At 40.0% G+C, this 27185-nt stretch overlaps 1 protein-coding gene across 2 annotated transcripts in view; it reads left to right on the top strand.

The window, feature by feature from the left end:
- The first annotated feature begins 2446 nt into the window (after positions 1-2446).
- Positions 2447-27185, top strand: part of EFNA5 (ephrin A5) — a 273798-nt gene continuing 249059 nt past the window's right edge. For both annotated transcript variants that reach the window (XM_059418332.1, XM_059418330.1), the window contains exon 1: positions 2447-2587. In XM_059418332.1, the coding sequence (XP_059274315.1) occupies positions 2463-2587 (125 nt within the window). In that variant the 5' untranslated portion in view covers positions 2447-2462. The remainder of the gene's footprint in view (positions 2588-27185) is intronic.

The raw sequence follows: 27185 nt of genomic DNA, 5'->3' as shown, positions 1-27185 counted from the left end.
CGCGTCGGGAAGAGCGCAGAGATTTACACAAACACGTATTCATTGAGGCTCCCTGCCAGCCTGTCTGCGGGGACTTCAAGTCACCTGCAGGGCCTGGGAGACAGATTTCGGCTTGCTGGCTGCAGGATGGGAACCGGTTCCTGTGTAATTGAAAAACCCCACTCTCAGGTAAAAAGATGTCAAATCACTCCTCAGCCCAGACGGAATTCAGCATCCAAAGGGTTACGTGCGGCTGCTGCGTTCGGGCGGAGGAGAGGGCGCCTCGGCACTCCCAGTAATTCAATTAGTCAGGTTTCTGGAAGGTGGGGCCGAGAAGGGGGGGGTAGGAGGCGTGGGGAAGGGAGGAGATTAAGAAAACGCCTCTTTCTCGTGGAACAAACCAATCCTGTTGGAGTGAAGAGAGAGGAAAAAACCCCGACCTGTAAGCAAACAGCAGGCCGTTCACTGACTGGCTGCTCCAGCCACCCACCCCACCCCCCGCTTTCCAAGTAAACGGCAAGGGGAGGGGGGGGAAAAAAAAAAAAAGCAGCCCACATGACCCGGGCCGCGGCGGCAGCAGCGCAGGCTGGGCGCGGGCTGGCGGCGCCTCCCCCTGCTAGGTCCGGAGCTCACACCCGCGCTCGCGCCGCCCGCCTGCCCCGCGCCCTGCGCTACACGCCCCGGCGCCCCCCCCCCACGGCCCGCGCCGCCCACGTCCACGTTCACGCGCGCGGCCTTGCGCTCCGGTGCGGCGGCGGCGGCGGCTGCTGCTGGGTCGCCTTTGCTGTCGGCTTTACACGCAGGTCATTAACGAGGGGGCGTGCCCGAGGAGATTTTTCCCATAAAGCATTTTCTCTCTCTCTCTCTCTCTTTTTTTTAACCTCTTTCGCAAAACTGACTTTTACCTCTTTCCACTTCTCGCCAGTCATTTCAATCCCTCCTGGGCTGCTCGTGCTGCTGCTGCCGCCGCTGCACTCAAGTTTATTTTCCCGCCTGGCAAAGGCTTTAGGATTCGGTTGGTGCTTTTCACCTCTTGTTGCTGCTGTGCTCAAGGAGGGAAAGAGGAGCAGCTGCAGGAGGATCAGGAAGGTTTTCTGATGTAGTCATCCGGGAGGTGCCACTCGCTCCTGCGCTCTCTCGCTCGCTCTCCTCCTCCTCCTTCTTTTCTCCCCCCCTCTTTTCCCGTTTCAAACTGATTGATGCATCTCTACAAGTTGCCGGGCTTGGGGCCGGACCCGTTGGAGTCGCAGGGACACTTCTGAGCACGCACCCAAGGCTCTTGGCACCGCGTCTGGGGGGCTCAGTGTTGCTCCCGAAAGGCGATCGGAGACTGACATCAGCCCGTCCAGGAGTTGGAGGGATTCATTTAAAAGTGATTGTTTTCCCTCTCGCTCTCCAGCCCAGCAGTTGGGTTGGCGTCGTCCTGCAGGTTTGGGCATCCCAGCTCCGCCTCGCTGGCTGGTTCGTAACCTCTGCTCTTCATTCACTGTGGTGCACCCACACCCGGCCAAGAAAAGCACGCGCGAGAAATCCCCGAGGCTCCGACAGCGCCCGGGGTGTCGTCTCCCGCCGCCGCAGTCCGACTCCGCCGGGGGACCTGCCGGAAGACACGAAGAGCCAAACTTTTCTTTGAGGTTCGCAAGGCAAGACCGCTCCTCGCCCGCTGTGCTGCCGCTTAAGCAGTTCCAGGACGCCGGCGGGGCTGGGTTTGTGGCCCCGGATCCCCACCCTTCTCGGCACACCGCCCCGAACTCGCAGCACCTACGACTCCTCCGAGATTTCCAGGGGTCTCCCGGTTAAGGCACGGAGGAGGCGCGGGAAGGGGGTCCTCACACTCCGGGGCCACAGGCGCGAAGCCCTCCATCCACACGGAGACCTCCTCCTGCAGTTTCTCACCGGCCGCTAAAGTAACTTGGAGCGAAGCGGGGCGCACTGCGAGGGCCCTGGGCGGCGGCGGAGCCGTGCGCAGCCAGCGGCGCCGACGCTGAGCCGGGCCCGGCGGGCCAGTGTATGTCTCCCCGCGGCCGCGGCGCGCAACTCCCGGTGACTGTGCAGCGTGCGCCGCCGCCTGCCCCGACCCGCGGTGCCGCCGCCCGGCCCGGTGCGCACCTCCTTCTCCCGGGGTGACCGGCCTGCCGCCGCCGTTCGAGACACAGCTTGGCACCCCTTCCCCCGCCCTCGCCGCCGCCACCACACACGCATGCTTCTCTCCATCTTGTGATTCCTTTTTTCCTTCTGAACCCTCCAGTGGGGGTGCGAGTTTGTCTTGCCCCCCCCCCCCCCCCCCCCCCACCGTCTCCTCTTCTCGTTCTCCTTCCCCTCCCCAGCTTGGTGTGCGCCTCTTTCTTTTCTCGCCACTCTTCATTCTTATTTATTCATATTTATTTGGCTCCTGCTCTCTTTCTCCCCTTCCCTCCCTCCCTCCGGATCCCTGCTCTTTCCCGGGAGCGGCTTGTCGGGGGCTCCGCCGCTGGCCAGGCGTGATGTTGCACGTGGAGATGTTGACGCTGGTGTTTCTGGTGCTTTGGATGTGTGTGTTCAGCCAGGACCCAGGCTCCAAGGCCGTCGCCGACCGCTACGCCGTCTACTGGAACAGCAGCAACCCCAGGTAAGGCAATAGGGGGAGCGGAGAGCCGGGGATACTCGGGCCTCGGCACCCTGCGGAAGGAGCGGCAGTGGCGGCGGGGACCAGCGCGCGCCAGCCGCCGGCGGCGCGCACCCTCGGAGCCTGCGTCGTGAGGGCGCTGATGGCTTTCGAGGCGCCCACGGGAAGCGCTCCTGTCGCGCCTCTCTTTGTTAAGCTGCCTCAGAGAGGCCGGGAGTCCCTGGGAGTCCCCGGGGCAGCCCAGATCCGCTGCCTCTGCGGAGCGCGGGGAGACTCTGAAAAGGCGGGAGCTGGGGAGTCGAGACTTATCCGCTTCCTCACCCGGGCAAGCCGGCCAGCATCTCGATCCCAGCGTAGCGCTTGGGCACTGGGAGTCCCGGGTGCGCGCCACCAAGAGTTCCCGCCTGGAGCGTGGGTGCGCAGGGACTGCAGGGAGAACGTGCCAAACATCCCAAAAGTTTTCTTCTTCTTTTTAAAAATTTTCTTCCCTTTTCTCGGTGCGTTCAGAGTGCACGGGCTGGGGGAAGCGAGGGGGGCTGGGAAGCGGAAGCTTTAGGCTCTTATTTTCCTTTTTAACTGCGAGGCAATCATCCGGCCCCTGGCCCAGTCTCGGCCCGGCGCGCCTGGCAGGGGAGAGGATTCTCCCACCTCCTTGCCCCCCGTGGGCTCACGGTGCCAGAAAGTTTGATCTAATGCCGGGTTACGTCATGTGTGCGGAGCGAGCTGCTGGAGTTGGCCTAGCCGGGAGGTGGGAGCCCTTAGTCCACGGCCTGGTGGTGTGAAGCCGGAGGAACACGCGCAATTACCTGGAACAGTTTTGTGGGCGTCCCCGAAGCCCGCCGGGTACGCGGAAGGCTAGAGATGGGCGCCTGGGGCCACCCTAGCGCTCCTGCTGGACTCTGGCCACCCGCAGACGCGTCCCTTGCTCAGGGATTCTGGAAGTGGGGAGAAGTGAGGGTTGTCCAGCTTGTCTGCGGAACCCCTCCGGATCCAGAGCAGCTCCGAGCCCTACTTTCTCCCCCGCCTGTGGGCAGCGGTCGGCCCCGCTGGGCCCATAATGCTCTGCCACTCTGGGACCTCCGCCAGCTTCCAGGTGCTAGCTGCTTTCGGTGCCTGCCTAAGAGGGAAACAGCATCGATTATACCTAAAATCCCAGGTTTTTCTCTGGGCTGGAGTGGAAGTTGGGAGGAGAGAGGCGGGAGGCCGAGGGCATAGTTGGTGGCTGCGCGTCCAGGGTGTATGGGAGAGAGGGGGCTGGCGGGCGCCTCCAGTTCTTCCTACCTCCGGTGGCCGTGTCCACCGGCCTCCCTCCGTCCCCCCTGAATTCAAGCTTGGGAGGAATTCCCCTCTTGAAGTAATGCCAGCTTAGATGAAGATGGGCAGATTTCCCCACAAGCGGTCGACCGGTTGAGAGAGGAAAGTCTCCCTGCCCCTCCATCCCCAACCCTGCCCTGCTAGTCCAGGACAGATGGTTACACCCAGGTAGCCCAAATCTTAAATTGCACCGCCTGGCAAAACTGGAGACATCCCTGAACGTTTGGTTAAAAAAAAAAAAAATTGTCTTCTGAAGGTGGGTGGTGGGTTGGGAAGCTATTTCTTTGACATGCCACTTACCACTATTAGGAAAAGAAAGAGAAGCCATCCCGCTAGAGGAGATGCCTTTTATTAAAGCTGACAAGACAAATAGAGCAAGCTTTCCAGTTGTGATGGTGTTAAAAGCAAGGCTCATTATGTTGGTTGGTTTTATTCCCCCCCCCCCCCCGGCTTTATTAAACAGCATATACGAAATAGAGAATTTCTGTTTCTAAAGTTTAGCGCCCTATTAAATAAAACAACAGTGAAACTGGTTAGTTGAATGTGGGGCATTTTGTGCTTAGTCGTCTTTTCCTTCCCATTCCAAACTTCTCAGTGTGATCTTTTCCTCATAGTTTTAATTTACTTGGATACTTGGGTGTTCCAGTCATCCTAGGTTAAAACAGAAAGAGTCAGCAACACCCCACTCCCCCCTCCTTCTTAACCTGTCAAGCTAGTCTGAGTTAGTTTGAGGACATGTTATCTTAGGTTATCTCTGTTTTATGCTTTTGATACTGTTGTTTGGATTGAGATTAGCACATTGATTTTTGTCACAGGTCATGTTTTTTAATAGATTTGCCCTGCCTGTAGAAAACTCTGCTCAGGGTGCCATGGTGGCTTTGAACCTGCCCAGACAAAGTTAATCTGTAGAATTTTAAAATACCAAGGGTATCCTCAAGTCTGTATTCTAATTCGAGGCTTGTGGAAATACCTTTTTATTTGATTATTATCATTTTGATTATGTTTAGAAGAAAGGATAATGTACCCCTCTCCCAAGAGATTCAGTTCTAACTTTAGTATTCTTAGGGGTTTGTGGGTGCATTTATCTTCATATGTTGTCGCAGTAAAACTTACTTTAAGAAATAACTGTAGAAGTAGGGGACTGGTAGGTAGATTTATCTCTGAAATGTTGAATAAGATTTTTTTGGGGGGATGTATTAAGAAAACCCAGCTTGTATGTAATTTAAAAGCAGCCAATGCAAAATAACTAGTTTAGAAATAAACACAGTTTATCTCAAAAGATAGTGAAGAAACATTTTAGAGAATTTTCAAGTTTTACAAATTCAATGTTTTACATTTTATTTTTAATAATAATATTATCATTTTGTAAAGTAAGCTAACCATGCCTTCTGATTTTATATAAATCCTATTTTTTTTAGGACTTGCTAAACTAATAAGATCAGAAGACTTAATCTTTTGGAAAAAAGTTGAAAACTTTCATTGCAACTTAAACAGATCAAGTTTTTTTTTTTTTCTTAGATAAGATAAGGTCACTTAAGCTCCTAATAAGGGATTCTGTGTCAAAATGAAGTAAATATGTTTTAGTTTATACTAATGGAGTTGAATTTGAAATTGTTTAAATATAATTAGAATTAAGTATTATATCTTGATCCCACGGTTTAAAGACCTTATATTGTAACTTGTGTAGTCCTAGGAGTTTATTGTTTTCATTACTGACTCTACCATTAGCATCCATAGATCTAGATTAACAGAGGAAAAAATATTAAATTTATTCGCTATCAGATAGAATCTGTCGTCCTAGGTATGTGCTTCTAGAAAGTGGATGTTCAATTTTCAAATGCTGAGAACTTTTTAGTTGCTAGTATTTATTGGGTGGTGGGCCAAAAAACCAATTTTATGTTTTGAATTGGCACAAATTTCTGAAATAGGAACCGAGAAATATCAATCTGAATAGAAGTATATGATAACATTTGCCTAAATGCATCTTCCATATTTTAAAAATTTGGAAAGTTGTCTGGATTTCACTTAAATATAGTAATAGAGTGATCCTTTCAATGTTAGGCTGAATTCTGAACCAGCACGTTACTAAGTAACTTTGAGTAATGAATATCTAAGTCAAAGAGAATATAGTTATTTGTCTTTAATTTCTTAAAGAATGTAAAAAGCTTTTGAATAACTTTTAAAGAGACTTTCTGTAATAAAACTTTATTTACATTCTCCCATAGCAGCTACACTTATAAAGATAGAGAGGACTCAATATAAGAATATGCCTCATAATCTAAAGTGTGCTATAAATGGTTTGGTGCTTCCAATGAGAATATTCTTTTAAATATTGTGTGTATATTGAAAAGTTCTTGGTTCCTTTTGACCAGCTGCCAAAATGATGATAGGGATAATTAGACATGTTTCCTACTAGTTGGCATTAACGGGTGGAATAGTAAAATAATACGGAGGCAAATACCACCAGCATACTTTAAGAATATTGGTTCTCACTTAATGCTTTGCTTCTGTTAGGTTCTGAGTATCACCAATTTAAAGTGTTATGTTCTGATGAGAAAAAAAAAAAATGTCTTTATAATTCACCCAGAGTATATACTAAATTTTAACATGATCATATGTTTTCTTTGGACTTTTAAAACTCTTGTAGGGACTTGTAAATTAAACATTTCATGTTAGAGTAGCAGGTAATTGACACCATTTAGTTTTGTTAACATGTAATCTTGGAGTTGTGAAAGTGATATGAGTTCTAGGTCAGTACTCCCAAACCTTTGTGGCTTACAGATCATGTGTATGTGGCTAAGAGAGAGGCAGTAACTTTTTTTTTTGCCTTGATCATAATTCCTTGGGTATTTTTTCCTTTCAAAATAAACTTGTTTTATTTTTTAAAACCAGAGTCATCAATGTTTTATTATGCATATACTGGTATTCTAGCTCTGTGCCTTTTCCACTGACAAATAAAGGAAATCGGTTTGATTTAAATCTAAGAATTTTTTTTGAGGAAAGATGGAAAGTTAAACCTGGTTTGGAATTAATTTTATCACCAAACTTGTACGTGTATAAATTTATCTTTGAAATTTTAAATGTTTTAAATAATATCTTATATGTTAGAAACTTAAAAGTTCCTCAAATAAAAAACATTATTTAGAATTTTTTTTAACTTTATCAACTCTGAGCCTCAGTGTAATGCATTAGATATAATTAGGTAATTTTATTATTTTGATCTTTATGTCAGAATTTATGTAGACATCCGGATAAAAATAAAGCAGTATGCCAGAGATTTATATCTCCTGTTTTTACCCTAATACATTTGCTGGAGACCTGAAGTCCATCCTGCCTACTCCCATACCCCCCCCACTTCCTTTTTTTTAACTTTACAAATTGCTATAAGGGAAAAACACTTCTTGCTTTGGGCCACTTTTCCCTAAAAGTTTGAAAAGAAAAATGAATTACTGAGATGTTTGTTCCATCCGTTTTATGCATTATATGTTCATAATAAGCTCTCAGAAATAGTCAACTGTCTTTTTTTTTTTTTTTTTTTTTTTAGGTGATTAGAACATCAGTGCTATTTGAGGTACACTTGGCTACAGTCTAATTTGGCATTTCCAGCATGAGACCAAGGTCAATAAACTCCCTGTGATTAAAAGAATCAGAGAGAGCCTTCAGTTGTTCATGGCTCCCTGTTAGTTGGTTTTAGTGGTATTAACTAAACTATAGGTTCACTGAAGGAATATCTTGTTGCCATGTGTGTTCTGGCTGATAATCAATAGCACGAGAGGCTTCCACCTTTGAAGGCTGAGGGTCAGGTTTGGAAGGAACACTTAGTTATATGGGGGCAAATTAACCTCGTGAATTTCTTGCCATATAATCTTGCAAGATGCCTTCTGAGCAAGGCATTACATTGCATTCTGTCCACTGGCCTGATTTCCTGTTGGGTAGGGACAGATAAAGATGAGCGCCTTCTCTTCTCCCCTGTTGCTATGAACCAAGCAAGCTACCAGCTTCATGCTGGGCCAAGAAAATGAATGAATACAATTAGTCCTTCAGGAGTCCTGGCCTTCCGCAAGCTTGGTAGAAGAATATGCTAAAAGAATGTACCTTTGAGGAAGAGAATACATTAAAATACAAAGTGGAACAAGACTAAGAAAATGTTAAGAACAGAATTTTACATGTGGGCAGCATTTATCTATTGTTTAGTGGGTTTTCCCTCACTATAAATCATTTGCTTTAATAGTTCTTTAAAAAAGATGCCACTCAACCCTTTTTATTTTTGTATTTGTTTTGAATAACTTCCAGTAGCAATGAGGATTTTAAAAGTTACATTTTATTTTTTTGTAAGGAACCAGTCTATGTTGCTGGTTGAGAACATATTCTCAATGTTCTTTTTAGAAATAGTATACAAAGTGTTAAAATAGCAGATCTGATTAGAATCTTCATGTTGGAAAGGAAGCCTGTGTGTCCCTAAGTACCGTGTGGAAGGCCCTGGCCACTTACCCAGGATATTCAGACATGATCAGTCTTCCGAACTGAGAAAAAATTGCCTTTTGATCATTTGTGATGGATAACACCTTCATATTCAGGTATAAAAACCTCAAAGAGGAGTATAAGAAATGAGGTATTAATATTCACTTTTAGTGATTTGTCTTATGCTGGTGGTCTTAGACAGCTAAACATCAATAAATTACTGTCTCTTTTAAGGGCCTGATTTATATTATTAGATTTATATTTTCGTTTGCTTCTGAACCTATATCCTGACCTGTTTTGTAGAAAAGTTTCTTGTGATTAATTTGAAATTCCAGTGTTTCTGAATGGGATATTCCTCATAACCAGGAGGTCTATTTCCTCTTAAATCTGTCTGTGTTTAGGTCTTTAAACTTAAGTCAGTTGTAAACAAGAGGGCACAAAAACAATAGAACTGCTTAATTTAAAATTCAAAAGAAGTAAGGTGGGTTTTTTTGGTACTATAACTATTACACATAGTTTGATTATAAATGGAAATAGTTCCCTGTATCTTAGTATTCTTGATAATCTCTACTCCTTGTCCCACTTGGAAAGATTTATTATAAACTACTGAAATCTGTTCACTATTTTGGAATGTGAAATGGGTGTGGATATAAACTCTTGGTTTTGAGGCTTTTGAGTATAGTTTTCAAACAGCCATAGATTTCAGTAAAAACATTACTTTAAAATAGTGAAAACTCCTACTTAAGTTAGCTAGTTGCCGAGAGATAGAGATAGTGGTGTACCACAGTCACAGGTTACCTGAGCTTTCATTCAGGTAGAATTCTATCATTTTCAGTAAGGAGAAATAAACCTTTGTCATCTTTAGAAACATCCTTTATACAATTGACAGTTGACAGGTTGAAGAAAATGTTACTGTCAGGTCTTATTTTCCAGTCAAGTGAGAAATAAAAATAGTTTTGAGTGATTTTTAAGAAAACCTATTTAAAAATTATTTCAAAATGTAGGGGAATGCTTTTAATATTTATAATGTATGTCATAGAATTAATCTGCCATTTGCTTCAGGGAAGGTCAGCAAAGTGCAATTCAAGGAGAGACTCTGACAGTTAAGTTCCTAGGCTGTTTACTTCAAAAAAAGTCCAATACAGTTGTTGTGTTTGTAATAGGATATCACTGGATATTTTATGATGGCTTTCTTTAAGAGATACAGAGAACATTAGTAGTATTCCTGTTATTACTTGCAAGTGACCTGTTTTCCATGAGTGATGATCAGGATTCGGCTATGACATGGGAATTTTGGTCATGTGATATCTGTAGGTTGACGTATTGGACAATTATATTATTGGCACACAAAGATTAGACCTTTTTTCAAAAATTCATAATTTTAAATAACGGCACAGTGTAATGTATAGTTTTCCGTGTGGAAATGTGTGAAGACGTGCTTGGAGATTGGGGGGGAAAGATGACTAAGTTTTTCTCCCCAATTTAGAAAAGCTAGGTTTTTGGCTTTCTGTTAAATCAGCGGTTTTTTTTTTTTTTTTTTAGAAGCAGCCATCTTGTTTTAAGACCGATTTTATTTCTTTCATGAAAATGGTCCGGAAATGAATATGGACGATAGGAAGGACTGAACCACTTTATAATAATTCAGGCAGGGCTCTATATTTAAAGCTCTCTCAAATTATTTGTGAGTTCATTAAAATGCCATCTTCTTGTATTTGGTTGAAAAAAAAGGATGTTTTAATTAATAATAATATATTTTAAACTTGGGCATATTTTAATGTTAAATGTTGGGCTATACCATGTTTACATACGTATTTTTCTTTTGTAGCTTATAATACGTTGTTAATTTCAAAGTAGTATGTTAATAGCTCCTATGGTCATCCCCCTTTACACACACCAAATCCTGATTTCCTTTTTTTGATTGTTCTAAGCAGCCCTTTTTATGTCAACCAATATTTTTCCCCCCAAATCGTTCAACGGTACCTCTCTAGTCAGAGGTGATGATAAAAGTATAGGTATCTTTAAAAATGAAACATTTGGGGTGCCTTCAGAAACATTATATGAAATCAGAGCCTTTTTGTCCCTGACATCTAGGCTTTCGTTCTCTCATTACTAAAATGTTCTTGTGGGTTCTTATAGGAAATAGAGAAAATTATACTGGCAATGAATTCATATTTGTTATTAAAAATTATGAGAATATATCAACTGAATCTGCTGTATTTTCTACCACGTTTTGTATTTTTGGATCCATTTGGAAGAACATGTGGCCTAGTAAAGTTTACCAAAAATTTATACTAAACTTCTTGCTACTGCATCTGTTTGATGATGCCTGGGAACATTATTCCCATGAACTGCAGTAAAAACAGAACTTCCTTAAGATTAATTTCAAAGTAACCTGACTCAGTCAGCCTGATTAAACTGGGCACAGATTGAAAACTACTTATGTCACAGATTGCGTCAGTTCATTAGAAGTAGGATTTTGGGTGATTGCTGATGCAATACAAAGGTGATAAATAAAATGCATGTTTTAAGGAATGGCATACATCTCCTAGAGTCCTTATTGAAATCCAGGTATGAGTTGATAGTTTTTGTACTGCAGAGCTTCCCTCTGATATCCATCATCCATCCACTTTTTTGTTTTTTGACTGGCTGATGGAGAGGACTGGAATAACTGAGTGTCCAAAGTGACCTTTTTGTTTTAAACGGACTAACAAATACTTTTGCTTTTTCTTGTTGCTTCTAAGCTGTCAGAGGGTCCGTTCTGAGTCTTATTAGTGACTTATTTATGTATGTAGAGGCCATAGCTAACAACTAGCTCTTGCTTCATATTGTGAAAATGCATTTTAGGAAAGTATTTTGTCATACTAAAATGCACTTTTATGGCTTGAATAACATCAAGGCATGGCCTCTTTTGGCTGGATAATTATAGTGCAAATTGTGATCTGGATTTTGATGGTGGTAGACATGATACTTGATGTTGGGTGTTCCACAGACACCTGCGGGACATATGACTTTGTCACATTTACCGAAATTTAATAATGTAGGGGAGGAGCTTAACCTCTTGGTTAGGTGTTTTATTGTACTTAATTTTATGGAAACAAATGGGAATGGGAAGAAAAGGAAGACTAATTCTAAATATGGGGAAGTGATCCTTCGTGTTTAACAATTAGGTTAAACAAAGTGGGAGCAAATGAGCCTCGTTCCCCTTCTACTGTTTCAGGGCAAGAAAATACAGACAGATGTCGGAATGTGGAAGCTGTGACCTCTGACCCACACAGCATGGCCGCTGCCAAGGCACACAAGTGTCCTGAGCCACCATAGTAGCAAGATGCTTTTTTGAAGTGACTGACACTTTGAGATGGAGAACCTGAAACTGATTCTGTAGCTGTTTGCAGGTCTCTGAAGTATCAGTCTTTTTAGCTTCACTTTTAAGTTCCTCACCTTACCTTTTATGAAAAATGTTTCTTTGTTTGGCTCAGACAGAGCTTTTGTGACTTCTGGATGGGTTCTGTATTCCTGTAGCCACTATCAATCTTTGCCTCCCAATAAATTCATTCGTCGGGTTGGGATAATGGAGGAGGCTCAGATGTATGGCTCTGCTGCACCAAAGCGTTTGTCGGCTTTATTTAACTAATATATATATTTTAAAGACAGATGAAAGCATTGGTTTTATTAAAGGCCTTTTCTTTTAGTTTCCGTCCTGCAATCTTGCCAATAACCCTTGGGTTCAGACAGACCATTAATGTTTTAGATACTGTGGCATTCAGTGTTTTTTTCATATATTTGTTTACTGTTACTGCTTCAATAAACTTTTATGCCTATTTCAGTAGTTTTCTGGTGGGGGCTCCATTTATTAAAATTTAGTGACCCAGCACTAAGAGGGGTACAGTTCAAATCGTGGGGCTTCTGACAGGGTTTTGTGTCAAACTAGAGAAAATAATAGGGAAATGAAAGCTGCCAAAATGTGTCTCCCAATTACTAATTAATCAGGCGAGAAAGGACCTCAGTGACAGATCTGGTGTCCGCCATGACAGCAACTCGGGGGGATGCTTTATTTTAAATACTGTATAAAACAAATTAAAGTAAGCCTCTGGGAGTGGAGCACCCAGATATTTGATTTCACAAGTGCTAATTTAATTCCGTGAAAAGCAAAGCAAAAAGTAAAATTTGAAACTGAATCTTTGTACTCTTCACTGATATCAAAACAAAGCTAAAGAGTATTTCCCTTATGAATAAACAATGCCTTTATTCTTATTAATATTTTAGCACAGATACAGTAGTATTCTTGGTTTTAGTATTGATAGAGCATTTTAAACCTACTTTATTGTCAATAGAGACTCAGGGAAAAATTCAAAATTTTCCCATCATGTGCTTGTCATCAGTATTTTGAGAATTACTGTAACTGAAGAACAAACCTTTTTTCCTTCCCTGCAAATATATGTTTTTGCTGTCCCAGAGGTTTCCTTCTCTTCTGGCAATATTCCCACTATGGTTGCTGGACCCATAATTAAATGCCTCTTATTATTGTATTTTTTCCATAGCATTTACAACATAAAAAGAGAAGGGTCTTATATGGAACTATAGCTGTCAGGGGAACAATGAAAACTAATTACACACTCAGCTATCACCATTGTCAACTATACTCTTGGGAAAACAAAAACATGACAAAGTGTGTGTGTTGGGAGGGGGATGTATAAATATATAGGATATTCCATATGAATGTATACGTATGGGGTCAGACGTATCAGATGACTTCACTTGAAACTCTGGGTTCCTGGAAACAAAACAAAAAAGCATAAAAAACCATCTGATTCAGTTACTTAATAAGAAACAAAGAGATTCTTTACTGAGGAAGGAGTTCTTACTTTAGGGTCTCTCCCTTTATTATATGCACTGAGAGAACCAGCAGTCATTTTGACTCTGAATATCTCGTTGTTTTGAATTTTACTTTGGAATGGGCTTGTTATGGATACCTCTGTAGATGCTGTTAATGTGTCTGATTATTTCTTAATACGTACCTCTTTTACAAATTGTGACTTCCTAATTCTAGATTTTTGTGTTGATATCTGGTGATTTGAGAACTAATTACCTAGTTTGTTTATGATGTAGATCTCTCTATCACAGTCTTTCCTTTTGGATGGCTTTGGCCATTTCGCTGTTTCTGGGCCTATGTGATTGGGAGGTGGATTTGAGAAAGAAAATAAAACTAAAAAATGATATCTCTGAAACTTAGAGCAGCTTTGGTGTGAGATTTGGTAAGAAAAGACTTTGAGGCTATTGAATAACATGAGGTTTTGGAATCAATTTTGGATTTCAATCATCCGTGCCATCCCTGTTCTCTGGTACTATGTGGAATTAGGACTTGGCCCTGTATAATGTTTTCCATTACTTTCTTGATTCCTTGGGTGAATTCTCTGTAGTATACTTAAAACCAAAGCCAAATGGGTGAATTTAGAAATTATATATTGATTTTAACTTACTTTTCCAAAGTTTTCACATTAAAGCACTATTATAGCTAATATCTAAGTATGGTAATATATTCCTGTATTGAATATCTAAAAGTTATAATTGATAAAATATCAATTGAGTGATATGTACAAGCACTGGTAGGCACACAGCAGCTTCAGAGACAAAGACAGCATCTGTACCCTGAGGGAACTTGCAGTTTTGTGCAATTACAACAGTTTTATACACAGAATAGATAGTGCTATAAGAAATGTTCACATATGGATTTATTCAGCAAATATTTATTGAGTGTCCACTGTGGGCCGGGTATTGTTCTTGTACTAGAGATATCCCAGTAAACAGTGTAAACAGCATTCCTGCATGAAGCATTCGGTTAGCAATTTCTAGATCACTGCTTCTCACAGTCTAATTGCATGCAGATCCTCTGGAGGTCTTGCTGAAATACAGATTTTAATTCAGTGGATCTGGGGCAGAGCCCCGCGAGTGCGCGTCTCGAACAAGCTCCAGGTGATATGAGGCAATTGGCCTGTGCACCACAGTTTGGGCAGCAAGTTTCCAGATAAGTCAGTGGGGAGAGAGATTACTTCAGGCTCCTCACCTAGGATTCTTGGTTATATTTGCCCTGAACTTCCTATATATAGGAAGTTACTATATAGAACTTACTGTACATTTCTTTAGTTTCCAAAATGGCTTAGTATTTGCACAAGGGAAAGTGATTTGTCCTAAGACCTAGTAGTCTTCATTTTTAGCCACTTCCCCCAACTTTCAGATAAAATAGCTTTTCCTATGGAGGTTTATGCGTCATTAAAAATCCGCCATGAACCAAAGTAATAGGTTAGGGATTTTGTTGTAAGTTTTACTTAGACAAATTCTACTGGGGTGAAAATATTGCCTTGGTCCAAAAAGTTTTAGGAGGGTCCTGTCATAAATGTCTCAGGATATTTATTTGCAAACCCTCCCCAGATGTATTTTATGTGGCAATGCCAGAATTACACCTTAGAAACAGATTTTTAACACTTTCCCTTTGAAATTGGAATGCTTAAATGAACCCAAAATGTTCATTTTACATATAGCAGAGAAGATGACTAATAGTGTGTCTGCTCCCACTGGCTGGGTTGGTTGTGAGTGGCTCTTACAGGAGCCTACGCTTCCAATGGAGTTATAAAAGACTTTCATTCCTGCTTTAAAATTCTCTGATTCTAGTGTCCTTTGTGGGAAATCTTTGTTCCTCCACAGTCCAGGTAATGTAAAGTCTGTAAATACGCTTCCACTTTTTTTCACAGTCTATATATCACTTGATTTGCAGAACAAATATCATGGGATGCTTGTATTAAGAAGTAAAGGATGGAACTAGTTAAATTCAGATTACTCTGCCTCCTTACCCTTTCTGTTCTTCACTCTGTGTGTATAAATACAGTATTCCTAATCTCCTAAGTGAACTTGAAAGTCTTTGAAAGCATCACTGAGTTGACTTACTTAACCAAAATTACCTTTCTGGAATGATTATAAAAAGAAAGATGGAGCTGTTTGTACTGTAAATCAGCTATATTTTAATAAAAACAAAACAAAAAAAGAGGGAAAGGATGGTGAGCCTTCTTAAATCAAGTATCCTTTTATTTTTATAACAGTTTTTACCAACTTTTTTATAATTATCAAACAGAAGCAAATCTTTTCATTTTTAAATCCTTGATAAAATGGATTTAATTAAAACACTGGGTAGCATTTTATAAGAACTATGATTCTTAGTAAGAATAGTAAATAAAGGTGTTACTGTTTGCGTTTTTTTTTTTTATAGGTTTATTCTTATGCTCCCCATTGTGTATTATAGGTAAGCATTCTGAGATAATGACTTTGAGATGGCATCTGCTTAGTTTCTAGTTTTATGCTTTTCACCAATACAGGAATTTGAGAATCTTCTGTGACTATGTGTGAACTTATGTGGTTCCTGAAAGTGAAGTATAGTATGTGCTTAGAAGATTATTACATTTAGAAACAGGATATCTTCATTGATTAAAATGTAAAGTCATTTGCATATCTCTAAAGAATGGTTTTTTTTCCAAATGAGTGGATACACCTAAGATTTGTGCTCATCGCTGTGCTCAGGTGGAGTAGAAGATGCTGACTAGTTCTAATTATTGTGCGTTGACCTTCATTTAAGAAAAAAGGGGGAAATAAATACATTAAATAGTTTTTATTTAACTCAAAGTTATTAACAGCGATTTGTCATCAGATTAATAGGTCGTAATCAAGTCCTTAGGAACACTGATACATGTACATTTATAGACTGTTCTGGCTGCGTAAAATAAAAACTTTTTTTCTTTTGAGTTTTATAATAGCGGCTGTTGTGAGTACAGCTTTAAATGGGTTTGGGTGGTGGTGTATAGGCAAGAGCTCAGAGTGAGATATTTAAACACCTACCATAAGAATAGATTTTTTTTTTTTTTTTAGTTGTCTTTGTAAACATTTTGTTGATTGTACTTTAGATCTGGTTAAATTTCAGCTCTAGTTGGTTGTTCAGAATGCCATTCATAGGGATGAAGCTAACTAAGCCTTGGTTCCCTCACCCTAGTAATAAATAAATGGGCATAATAAAAATAATGTCTCCCTCAGATTTGTAAAAATTCAAAGGAAAGTACATCTGTGACGGGCCTTTGAAAATGGAGTTACGAAAGGTAGAGATTGAAGAGGTCAGCTCACTTTGTCCTGGTTCATCTTTTAAATTCTATGCATTCTTGTATGCTGCATAGAAAACACAAATAAAAACTTGATTTCAGCGCATCGTGGAAGAATTGACCGTTTTAAATATACGTTGAGTTGTATTTTATGTTTTAGGCTTTATCTTCTGATTTCTACAAGGGTAATAATGTGCAAATAATGACACGCGAGAGGCAAGTCTACCGGGCCCTTTTTACCCCAGAAAGGAATTTTGGATCTCCTTTGTTAACGTTGGTCAAGTTTATTTTTAGTGCCCCTTCGTCTCCTGTCTGTCTCTTCCATGTTGCTTCTTCTTGAGTTTTAAAACCCTAATATTCTGCTTTGGACTTCACAGGTATAATGAGATATCTCCATCTCAAAGGAGAAATTAATGAATACCGACACCCTCTTGGAGAATGCTTGTATTTCCAATGAGGAGCTTGTTGAAACAAATCAATTCCTGTCTGGGGCTGTTCCTTACAGGCAGCCCGGCTGTCCCTGGGATCCTTGGATTCTTCTGAATCCTGTTGCCAGAAGAACAGGGTTTAGCCTCTTGACGCCTCTGTGCTTAAAAAACTCCTGTTATCGACTGCTTTTAAACTTAGTACATATTAATTATACACGCATTGATGTTAGGAACATAAATAGATCATAACAGCATCTAGCTGAGAAAGGAAACAGAATTTGTCAAGGAACACATATTTTAATGCATTGAAACCTGAGTAACCCATTACTGTCAAAGGGCCACTTTTCTGTAGAATTGTCTGGTGGTTATTCAAAACAGGTTTTACTTCATATGTTTATAGTTATTTAGGAGAATAGCAAATGTGCCTGTTACTTGTTTTAAAATTGCAATCATATACTTACACGATTATTTTGTAATGTTGTTTTACTCCTGAAGGTATAAACCTCACTTATGCCTAAACAAGAAAATAATAATTTATAAGGAAAATTATCAATGATCCTATGTGCTGTACCCAGAAATTTAGTGACAGCTAAGGGCAGCACTTGGCAAGTAGAAATAAAAGTGATGATATTGAATAAGAAATTACTTGAAAGAACACTGATAACTGCGCACACTGATTTTCCTTTAAAGATCAGTGTTCTGATATTTAAAATTGCTGTGCTCACTAGAATGCTAGACTGACCTTTGTTACTCTCAGATCATTTTATAGAAAAGCGGATTTCTTTTGTCCTCCCTACATTGGAAGTTAAGATTTATCAAGGGAATGAGCTTGCTATGTGTTTATTTCAAGTGTAAAACTTTGTAATTTTGTGTTACTTGGATTCAGTGTCTGATAAATGATTAATGGTTACAATCCCTCTCCTGTTCCAGGCTTCCTTTCTTGGCAAAAGGGTACTCAAGAAGTTTAAATTTTGATGACTTACTTATTGACACTTCGTATTATTGAAAAACTAATTCCTTATAGTCTTATATCCTGGTTCAAAAATATCAGCCGGAGACTTCCTCTCAGCTAGGCTGACTCAGTCTAGTCTTTCCACGAGAGCATGCTGATTGATCACATTTGAGTGTATAGCAATCCAGTAATTCCTTAAGATGTTGAAATGATTGAACTGAGTTGCATTTTAATTATTTAGTTTTTTTATTAATACAGTATGTAATGTAGCAAAGATTAGAGCTGAGCTTATTCCAGTGCATTTGATGAGTTCAGACAAACATAATTGAACAAGCCAATCCTAGTATACCTAACCTTTTACCTCATTTTTTTTGGAGGAGGGATGATTTGAATTCTCTTTATTCTTTTTGTGAAATGCCAAATCATGTCAGTGTATTTTACATGCTTAGACTATAGATGATGGTGATGACTTGTTTATTTGAATGAAATAATGAGCATTATGATTGGTTAGAGCAGACAACTATGGATTTCTTTCCTCAGGTATCTAACTGGAATTTAGTGATTTTATATGGCCTTAATCATTTTAGTAAAATGTCCCTACTATCACTTTAGGTTACTTTTATTACAATTGAATTTTTTTTTTTAATTAAGTTGACTAGGCAAATATAAAGCTGTTTACAGTTAGATAATTCTTTTTTTAATTAAGTGAGTGTCTCTACATTTATCTCAACAAAAGGCAGTGTAAATCCATGGGCAAACTCCATTGTGATATAGTATCACAGACAAATAGCCACTCCTCCTACTCATCTCCCACCGGCCATTCTGTAGTTAGCCACTCTCACTCGTGGGGAGACTGACTTTTTTTTTTTTTCAGTTACTGTTTTCAAAGCCAAGAACCAGCATTCCCAATATTGCCCAGATAGCAGACACATGTACTTATTCTATGTAAATATCATATGGTACCTACCAATGTATACTCGTAGTTCACAGCGGTTGAGAACCACAACTTCATTTTAGGACACACTTGGATTGGTAGTATACAAAAGATCTCGTTTGGCAGTCAGTCAAGGAATATGGACTAACCGCGTGGGTCCTTGCACAACCACTCCAGGCAGGGTAGGCAAATATTGGCAAGCTTTGGGTGGTTGATAGGATCAGACTCCTGCTCACAAGATATACAGGGGTCACATTAAGTGGATTTGCACTTCAGCCAGATATGGAGTTTTAAGACCGCGTTAATCAGTGTTGGAAGACGATTGGTTTTTCTTGTTATAAATTGCTAATTAGTATTGAAAGTTTAACCTGTTTTGTGGAACAGCCTCCCTTATTTTCTCTGAGAAAGTGGGTTGGACAGTAATCTATTTACTCTGTCTCTACCCACGGCACTACCCCTTTCCCCCCGTGTTAAAGTAAAATCTAGAAACCTCCGGGGACCCCCCACTGTTGAGTTCTGCTTGGAAGGAGCTTTAAAACGGTGGCTCCAAACTGAAGTAAATATTGACTGGGTCTGGGGCTGAGGCCTGCTCAAAGCCTCCCATTGTTCCTCCTTAGTCAGCACCCCAGAGCCAGGCTCAAGTGCGCATGTGTTAGGAGGAGAAGAAAGGCTGCGGAGGGAAATTAAACAGGCCCACAGCTGAACTCGTAAATGCTCGCCCTATGGAGGAAAGGGAAGCCGACTACAAAGCCAGCAGGAGCTTATGCTGGGTTACAGAGAATCTGAGAGACTGAAGTGCAGAAACACTCTCTGCCTTGTCTGTTTCGGAGAAGTTTAAAGTACGTGAAGCTCTTTGTCTTGGTGGGTCCATCATCCCAGCTCTGAGTGAAACCCTCCTGCCAGTGATGCTGTCTTCTCAAGGGCAAATGAAATGTCACATTCTGGTGGACTTGGAAGAAAGATGAGGGGGTAAACCTGGATTCCAGAAGAATCCTTTTCCCTCCCTGATACCTGTTCTGAGGCTTCTGTCAGCCTTTCCTCCTTCAGCTGTCATGTCAGATTACACACTCTCTTGGGTCTCCTAAGTGCTTCAGCATCCCCGGGGTATCAGATGGGTGAGGGAGAACCATATGCCATCTGAAATGAAAGTTCTAAAGTTCCAAAGAGGGGATGTTCTTATGACGTGAAAATTTTTTACTTTTTTTTTGAAAAAGGAAAATTAAATCATTTAAATATGGAACAGATTCCCTTGTTTAACGTGGAGTACTTTGAGTAAAAGCTGCCTGTATTTTTACCATTCAATTCAAGAACCCAAACAAACAGCTGGCTGACTTATGTTTTAGTGAAAACCACCCCAGTACATTTACTAACTGGATAAGTAAACATCCTTAAAAAGAAATCCTCATGTGTCCTGACTGCAAAGTGATTTTTAATAAATATACAGTAAAACCAGCAGTGTATTTGAATTGTTATTCATTTTGACTGATACTGTAAGCACCCCTTCGTCCTAAATGCCTGGTCTTCTGTGATAGTTGATGTGAACATGTCAGTACTAAAGACCACATGCAGGCAAATGCCAAGACAATTAGAAAAATCCATTAGTTGTCAAGGCAGTGATCAAAATGTTCTGCTTCGCTCAGGCTACTAATAATGAACAACAAAACAAATAACGTCACGATAAAGCATGGAATGCTGTGGACCCATAGAAAGCTCATCTGTTCAGGGGCAAAAGGAACTACTTCCTAAAAAAATAATTTAGTTTTTGCATGGTAGTTTTGATTTTAATAGAGATGGGGAGAAGCGATAGAAAAATATTACAGAGATTCGTAGCAACTGGGATTGAAGACCTGCTGGTTATAAGCATGGGCATGGATTTGGGGGAGACCCTGAAAGTTGTTTATTGAGAGGGAAAGGGATCTGGTGAAAGTGTCTGAGGCAGGAAGGTGGGTTAACCATGTTGCTGTGTGTCACTGTGAGGCTGTGTTTCTAATATCAAGGGGTAGAATTGTTCCGATGAATTGTTCTTTATAGTGGATGAGTTAACAGGGTTCTCAGATGTATTGTAATTGTTCTGCCCTGTTGTGTATCTTAGTCACGTTTTAATTGCTTTGTAAATAGTACTGAATACTGGAAAAGCTTATGTTCTTCAAATTAGGCTTGTTTTATAAGTGGTTAGATGGTAAGGTGGTAAAAACCAGGACAGTTTTAATATTTCCAGACAGAACTTGGGGGTGCTCTACTGAATTTGAATTATTTCACTGATTTATGGACTGAGCAGTTGTTTTGAAACTTCATTTTTAACCAAAAAAAAAAAAAAAAAGGGTCATGAAAATCATTAGTAGAAACCTATTATGTAAAACCAAAAAGAAAAAAAAAAAAAAGGAGAAACCACCCAACAAGCATCAGGCTATATTTAGGGAAGTTCAGGATTTGGTGCTCTGCCCACCTGTCTTCCCAAGCTTCTGACAGCCTGTGAGGACCCTGAAATGGTTCTTTGAATCAGATTTTCCACATCCCCTAAGCAGCACCTTAGTGGCTGTTCAGAGGTGAGTAGGAGGAATTCATTTTTGCTTTTATTGGCCACAGAAGCCCTTGTGTGCCCTTCTAGAAATGGAAGCCTTCCTGAATAATTTCCATTTATTGAGCATCTATTGTATACCATTACAGACTTCCATTCATTATCATTTATTCAATCCTGACAGCAGCATTTATTAGGGAGGTATTATAATGACTGTTGGTTTACAGATGAGAAAACTGAGTTTTACATGCTGTGAACTTGGCCAGTCAGTGGCCCCTGACCACTTAGGCAGGCTGTGTGGAGTGACATGCTTTTTCTGACAGAACTCAGCGAAATGTTAAAAGGTGATGTTGGAGCAGAATTTCCAAGGAAGCGCAGTGGAGGAAAATGATGGAGGACTGACTGTATGTATGCTGATCTGAAATGAGGGTTAAAAATGCACACTTATATTCCTCCTTGTTGAGCGTTTAATGACCTGAGAGGTCGCAAACCATAACTTTGCACTCACCAGTACCAATTACCAGTAATCGGTACAACTAGAGGTTAAACGTTTTGTGGACTGGGTGTTTGGAACTAATGGTGAGGCCTCATGTATATACTGTGTGTGTTGTATGGTAAGAATCATCAGACTGCTAGGCGGTTCACACACCAGCTGGCCCTCCTCCTCAAGCATTCAGGTATACTTGATTTCTGATGGCTGGCCAAGGGAGATAGCTATTTTTGAAGAATTTCACAAGAAATTCTGAATATTCCTTGAATAAAACTTTCAGAGTTTAACAATCATATGGTCAAGATATTTTCGCCTATATTTAATCTAAATTTCTACTCTTTCAGTCAGTTTTGGTTTGCATAGTAACAATGTAGGTTTACTTAAAAATTTTAAATGAAGCTTTGCCTACTTCCGCAGTAAACACATCTTCAGCAAGAAGTGTTTTTTTAAGCTATAGGGAGCAGTATATGAATGCTTGAATTGACTCTGTGTTCTTTTGTGTTCCAAATCCCCCCAACCCCCCAAATCTCCTTTCCCTTCCTGTTGCTTCCTTCCATCACAGGAGTTTTTGCCCTGTAGTTTAACAGCCAGTAAATTATTCCTGATTAGTTTCAAAGACAAAAGTCTCCTGATGGGATGTGGGTGGATCAGATTCCCACCTAATCTCCAGAAGAACAACATGCAGGGGAAAAAAAGAGTTTGGGCACCTTATCCATTACGGACATCTGCTTTGTTAGACTAACCAGGGTCTCTTTGAGTTGAAACCTGTGCCTGGACATGTTAGATGATCCATCCCTCATGTACAACCCTTTGTGCCTCTGTGGTGCAAGCTGTCACCCCTTCTTCCACCTTAGTTGCTTGTATGAATAATGTTGGTATGTGGAAAATAGTGTAGTTTGTGTATGCTTTCTGCAGCTTTGTGTGTGTTCTGTTGCCCTTGCTTCATCACAGGATTTTTGGGGTCAAGGATTAGATGTACCTGCAGAAACCCTATACACAAGAGCTGGCCCCTGATGGTTCTGGTTCAGTCTGAGGTGGGTTCTGGGTATGTTCTCAGCTTCTCCACTTGCTACATGCCTTTCGAGGTCCCGAGGAAGTTTCTTAACCTTTTTCTCCTCTGTAAGTGAGACTAATAATGCACTTATCTGATAGACTTATTGTGATGATTAAATGAGGTGTTAAATTAGGATGGTGCCTGGCACAGAGTATGTGATTAGTAAAATGTTAACTAGTAATGTTTTTGAATGAATTTCTATATTTTTTCATTATCTTTTTATGTACCAAAGAATTTTATAATGATACAGAAGTACATCAGGGAGAGCGCATTGACTGATTTGGAGTTGGGGTGACCTGGGTTCAAATGCCAACTCTTTTCTCTAATCCCCAGTTCCCACTTGTATAAAAATACAGAGGATGTATAATTTGTGGGGATTCAGTGAGGAGGTAAACATATATAAACATATATAAAATGCCTGCTTCATAATATTCCCTCAGTGAAATCTAGGTGTTATTATCATTATTATTGGTGTTCTGATTAATTAATTTAGAGGATTGGTCATTTGCATATTAACCTATAACACATACTGTCTGCCCATAGGTTTCCTTAACTCATTTCATTTTCTTGCCTGTCTATTGCCAAATGCTTTGGTAACCTAAGTGAACTCTTATGTTAATTGTGTGAAAATTCTCCTTTCTGATTTTGGCAGTTTGACTGATGAAGTGGTATCTTAAACAAAAAGCAAAAAAACAAAACCCACCAAGGCCTGGTGTCAGGTGGTGTGGATGTCACTTTTTCTTTTCTACCAACTAGATGTTTGACCTTAAGCAAATCACCAAATACTCTGGGACTCTGGTTTTCACCTTTATAACAAGGTGATTGAATTAGTTGATCTCTTAGGCTAGAGCTTCTGATTCCGAAGATCTGAGATGTGTCAAGGCTTTGACACCACTTAACTATTTGACCTTGGGTAAGTTACTTAACCTTGGTCAAGCTGAGTTTCCTCATCTGTGAAACGAGAGGATTGTTTTCCTTTAGGAGGTAATTTTCAGCTTCTCATGGATGTATTTTGGTCTCCAGATTCCTTAGTTAAAACATGTAATTTATTCCCCATCCTGTCCCCATTTTTTATCACCACACTGGAACTAATACATATGTATCTACACAGATTATTTTGCTTTTTTACCTTCAAACATGACTTTAAAAGCATTTTTTAAAAATACATTTTTAAAATAATTTTTTCTGGGTTATTTCTAAACATTATTTTAAGGACTTATCTGGAAAACCACACTGAAGTTACAGTGAATCAGTAAGAGAAATAATGTAGGACATGTATCCAACTATCCAAACTAGACAGCCACTCTCATCCAAGTGGATGAGTCCAATGCTAAAATTTAACACAGAGAGATCTGACTGAAATGTATCTGATTAAATTCCCAATTTAGTTTGGTTCTAAAAGTTCAGAAGAGTTTAAAAAAAAAAAGCTGTTTCATAAGAAGAGAAAGAACATAGTAACATAGTATAAAAGTTTTTTTTTTTTTTTTTACTTCACAGCTGTAAGATTTACCATAGTGGATATACTTAAACTTTTTGGTTTTCATTTGTTTTTCCTTTGTCTTTGGGAGAAGATAGGAAGCAGAATAGGGAAGACTTTAGAAAATTGGGTAAATGTATAGTTATTAGAACCCAGCATACAATTATACAATATAAACCTCTATCATAAGTTATATAAATACTACTCCACTGTCACAGTCCTGTTTTTTTGATAATGCTCATCTAATGTTGTTTATTTATTTTTTAAAAGATTTTATTTATTCATTTGAGAGAGAGAATGAATGCTCATGAGCATGGTCAGGGGAGGGGCAGAAGGAGAAGGAGAAGCAGACTCCCTGCTCAGCAGGGAGCCGGATAGAGGGCTCGATCCCAGGACCCTGACAGACACTTAACGTACTGAGCCACCCAGGTGCCCCTGTATATTTATTTTATATATGATTATTAAATTAATATCATCATGATACACTCTGTAATATGAAGGGAACATTTCAAAAATTACTTTATCATTATCATAAGCCTAAATGGGCAAGACACGCTGAATCTTTAAAATGAGTTTTAAGATGCCAGTTCACTACACAAGCAAGAATGATTCAGCCAGGAAATCAATTAAATTTTTAAGTAAGTTATTAGATGCATTTGCATCAAGATGATGGTAAATGTAGAGATAGGTAAATAAATAGTAATAAATAATTATGACCTAACTCACCTGTTCTGTGCCCTCCTTGCATTGGACAGACCGGCTTACAGAGAAAAAATTGTCTCATTTATTCGGAAATGCCTGACCCACTTCAGGGTCTATTTTCTCAGCAGTTTCTAGTCAAATTATTCTTAATCAGTTTCATGGGTAGATTGGACTGGATTCACCCCATTTCCTGTGGCACTGTGGGTTTCCAGTAGACTCATCACAATCACAGAGCACAAAGATGTGTCCTCTTAGAGGTGAGGTCTTTTTCTCATCCAAGTAGATTGATCTGTGAGCAGCTGCCATTACTGACAGTGGGATGTGTGTTTGCCAGTGTGTTTCTGCATCTAGTAATTTGTTGGACATGAACTTAATGTTTTTCATTTCCTTATTCACAAATAAGAGCAATCTGACTAAAGTTAAGAATCTAAGTTTAACTTTCAGAATCTGGTTTTTTTAATCAGCCTATACTTTTGAAGTCTCTGATTTTCAATGATCAGAATGAGTATTAAAAGTAGATTTATTTTGCTAATATTTATTCCTAGTTAACGATATAGTAAGGTTTATTGAAACACATTCTTAAAATAAAAGCTTACTGCAATAACTGCTAATTTTCGGACTGTGGTTTTAAACTATGTTTCTTCTCATGAATTTTGAGTGACTATTAATGCCTTATGGACAGTCGTACCTCTGACATAATTGTGAGATGAAGAAAGTGTATTTGTAGTAGCTGTGTATTTACACTGAAAAGTTTGTCGGGTTCCTAAGTGTCCAGAATTGCCCAAGTTAGAAATGCATCAGTATTAGTTAATATGCAAAACAGATAATTTTATTTAACTACATACATAAACTGCATTTTATCATCTTATCTTAGTTATCTTAGTCTACTATATTATTTCCTTGTGTTTAACACATTGTTATTAGAATAATAATATAACAAAGATCCCATTTTGGGGGAAAAAACCCAATTTCTATTATGAGTTCTTATTATGCATATTATAACTATCATATATATATTTAACTTAAACATACTTATTAGCTGCCTACAGTGTGCTTGTAATAATATTCAAAAGTCCCCATTTCAGTGGAATTTATATTATAAAATGATGTTTGGAGGAACTTGGAGAACTGATTGGCAACATCTATACATATACTGCAAATCCTACGTGATGAAGCTTTTTCTCTGAGATTTTTTTTCACATTTTGGAATCAAGGAAATTCCATCTTAAGAACCATGTTCAGTAACAGTACCCACTGGCAGTAACGGTATTTCCCCTCCCCCCAAGAAAATATTTTATTTTTCAGAAGCAGTGGTTTTCCTGTTCTCTCAACAGCTGCCTCTTTCAACATGACATACACAACGTAAGTGAGTGTGACCCTTCCTGTCTGTGTTTTCAGGGAGACCTAGGAACTCAAGTAGATTTTGTAAAAGGAAGAATTAGCACCAGCATGTTTAGTGTCCTCTCCCTGTTACCCTGTGGTAATAACTCTGTCACCTCACTAATGGCTTTGGTGTCAACATCACACCCTGTTAATCTGAGTTTATTACAGTTTATTACAGTCAGCACACTGCTTAACGCACAGTAGGCACTTTGTAGAATTTTTAAAATATGAGAGATGATGCCAGTAAGCATGTAGTATCAGCTGAGATTTAGCTCATCTTTCCTTTCACAAAAAGGAGCTTGGTTTTGGTTAATTCATTCTTTACTTGGTAATTGTAAGCCACGGCTAACCTATGATTATTCTTCACAGTAGAAGAAGTGTAAATAGATCCTCAGTCCTTGTTTTTCTCAGCTGATTCTTTGGTCTCAGCCTCCTAGATATCTGAGGAGATGGATTGATGATGGCTAAGCAGCGGACAGGCTTTCGCCCGCAGAGCATGTGTGGTCAGATGAGCTTGGTTTTCTTAATGTACTGAATCCTCCACATTTATGTAGAGAAAACATTAACAGCTAAATCGCTGATTTGGTCAAAACACAGGATGAGCCTTTATAGTGCTTATTATATTTGTTTTAGTAGTTTTCAAATCAAGAATTACATCTCTAAAAGTGCCCAACACTTTGAGATATTTGGGGGTTATGCTGTAAAGACTTGATGACTAAGTGTGTGCAATGTCCACATCATCTGAGTAAAATA

This window comes from Mustela nigripes, chromosome 12 (assembly GCF_022355385.1).
Source record: "Mustela nigripes isolate SB6536 chromosome 12, MUSNIG.SB6536, whole genome shotgun sequence".
In the NCBI taxonomy this organism is placed as follows: domain Eukaryota; kingdom Metazoa; phylum Chordata; class Mammalia; order Carnivora; family Mustelidae; genus Mustela; species Mustela nigripes.
This window is presented reverse-complemented; position numbering and strand designations above follow the sequence as displayed.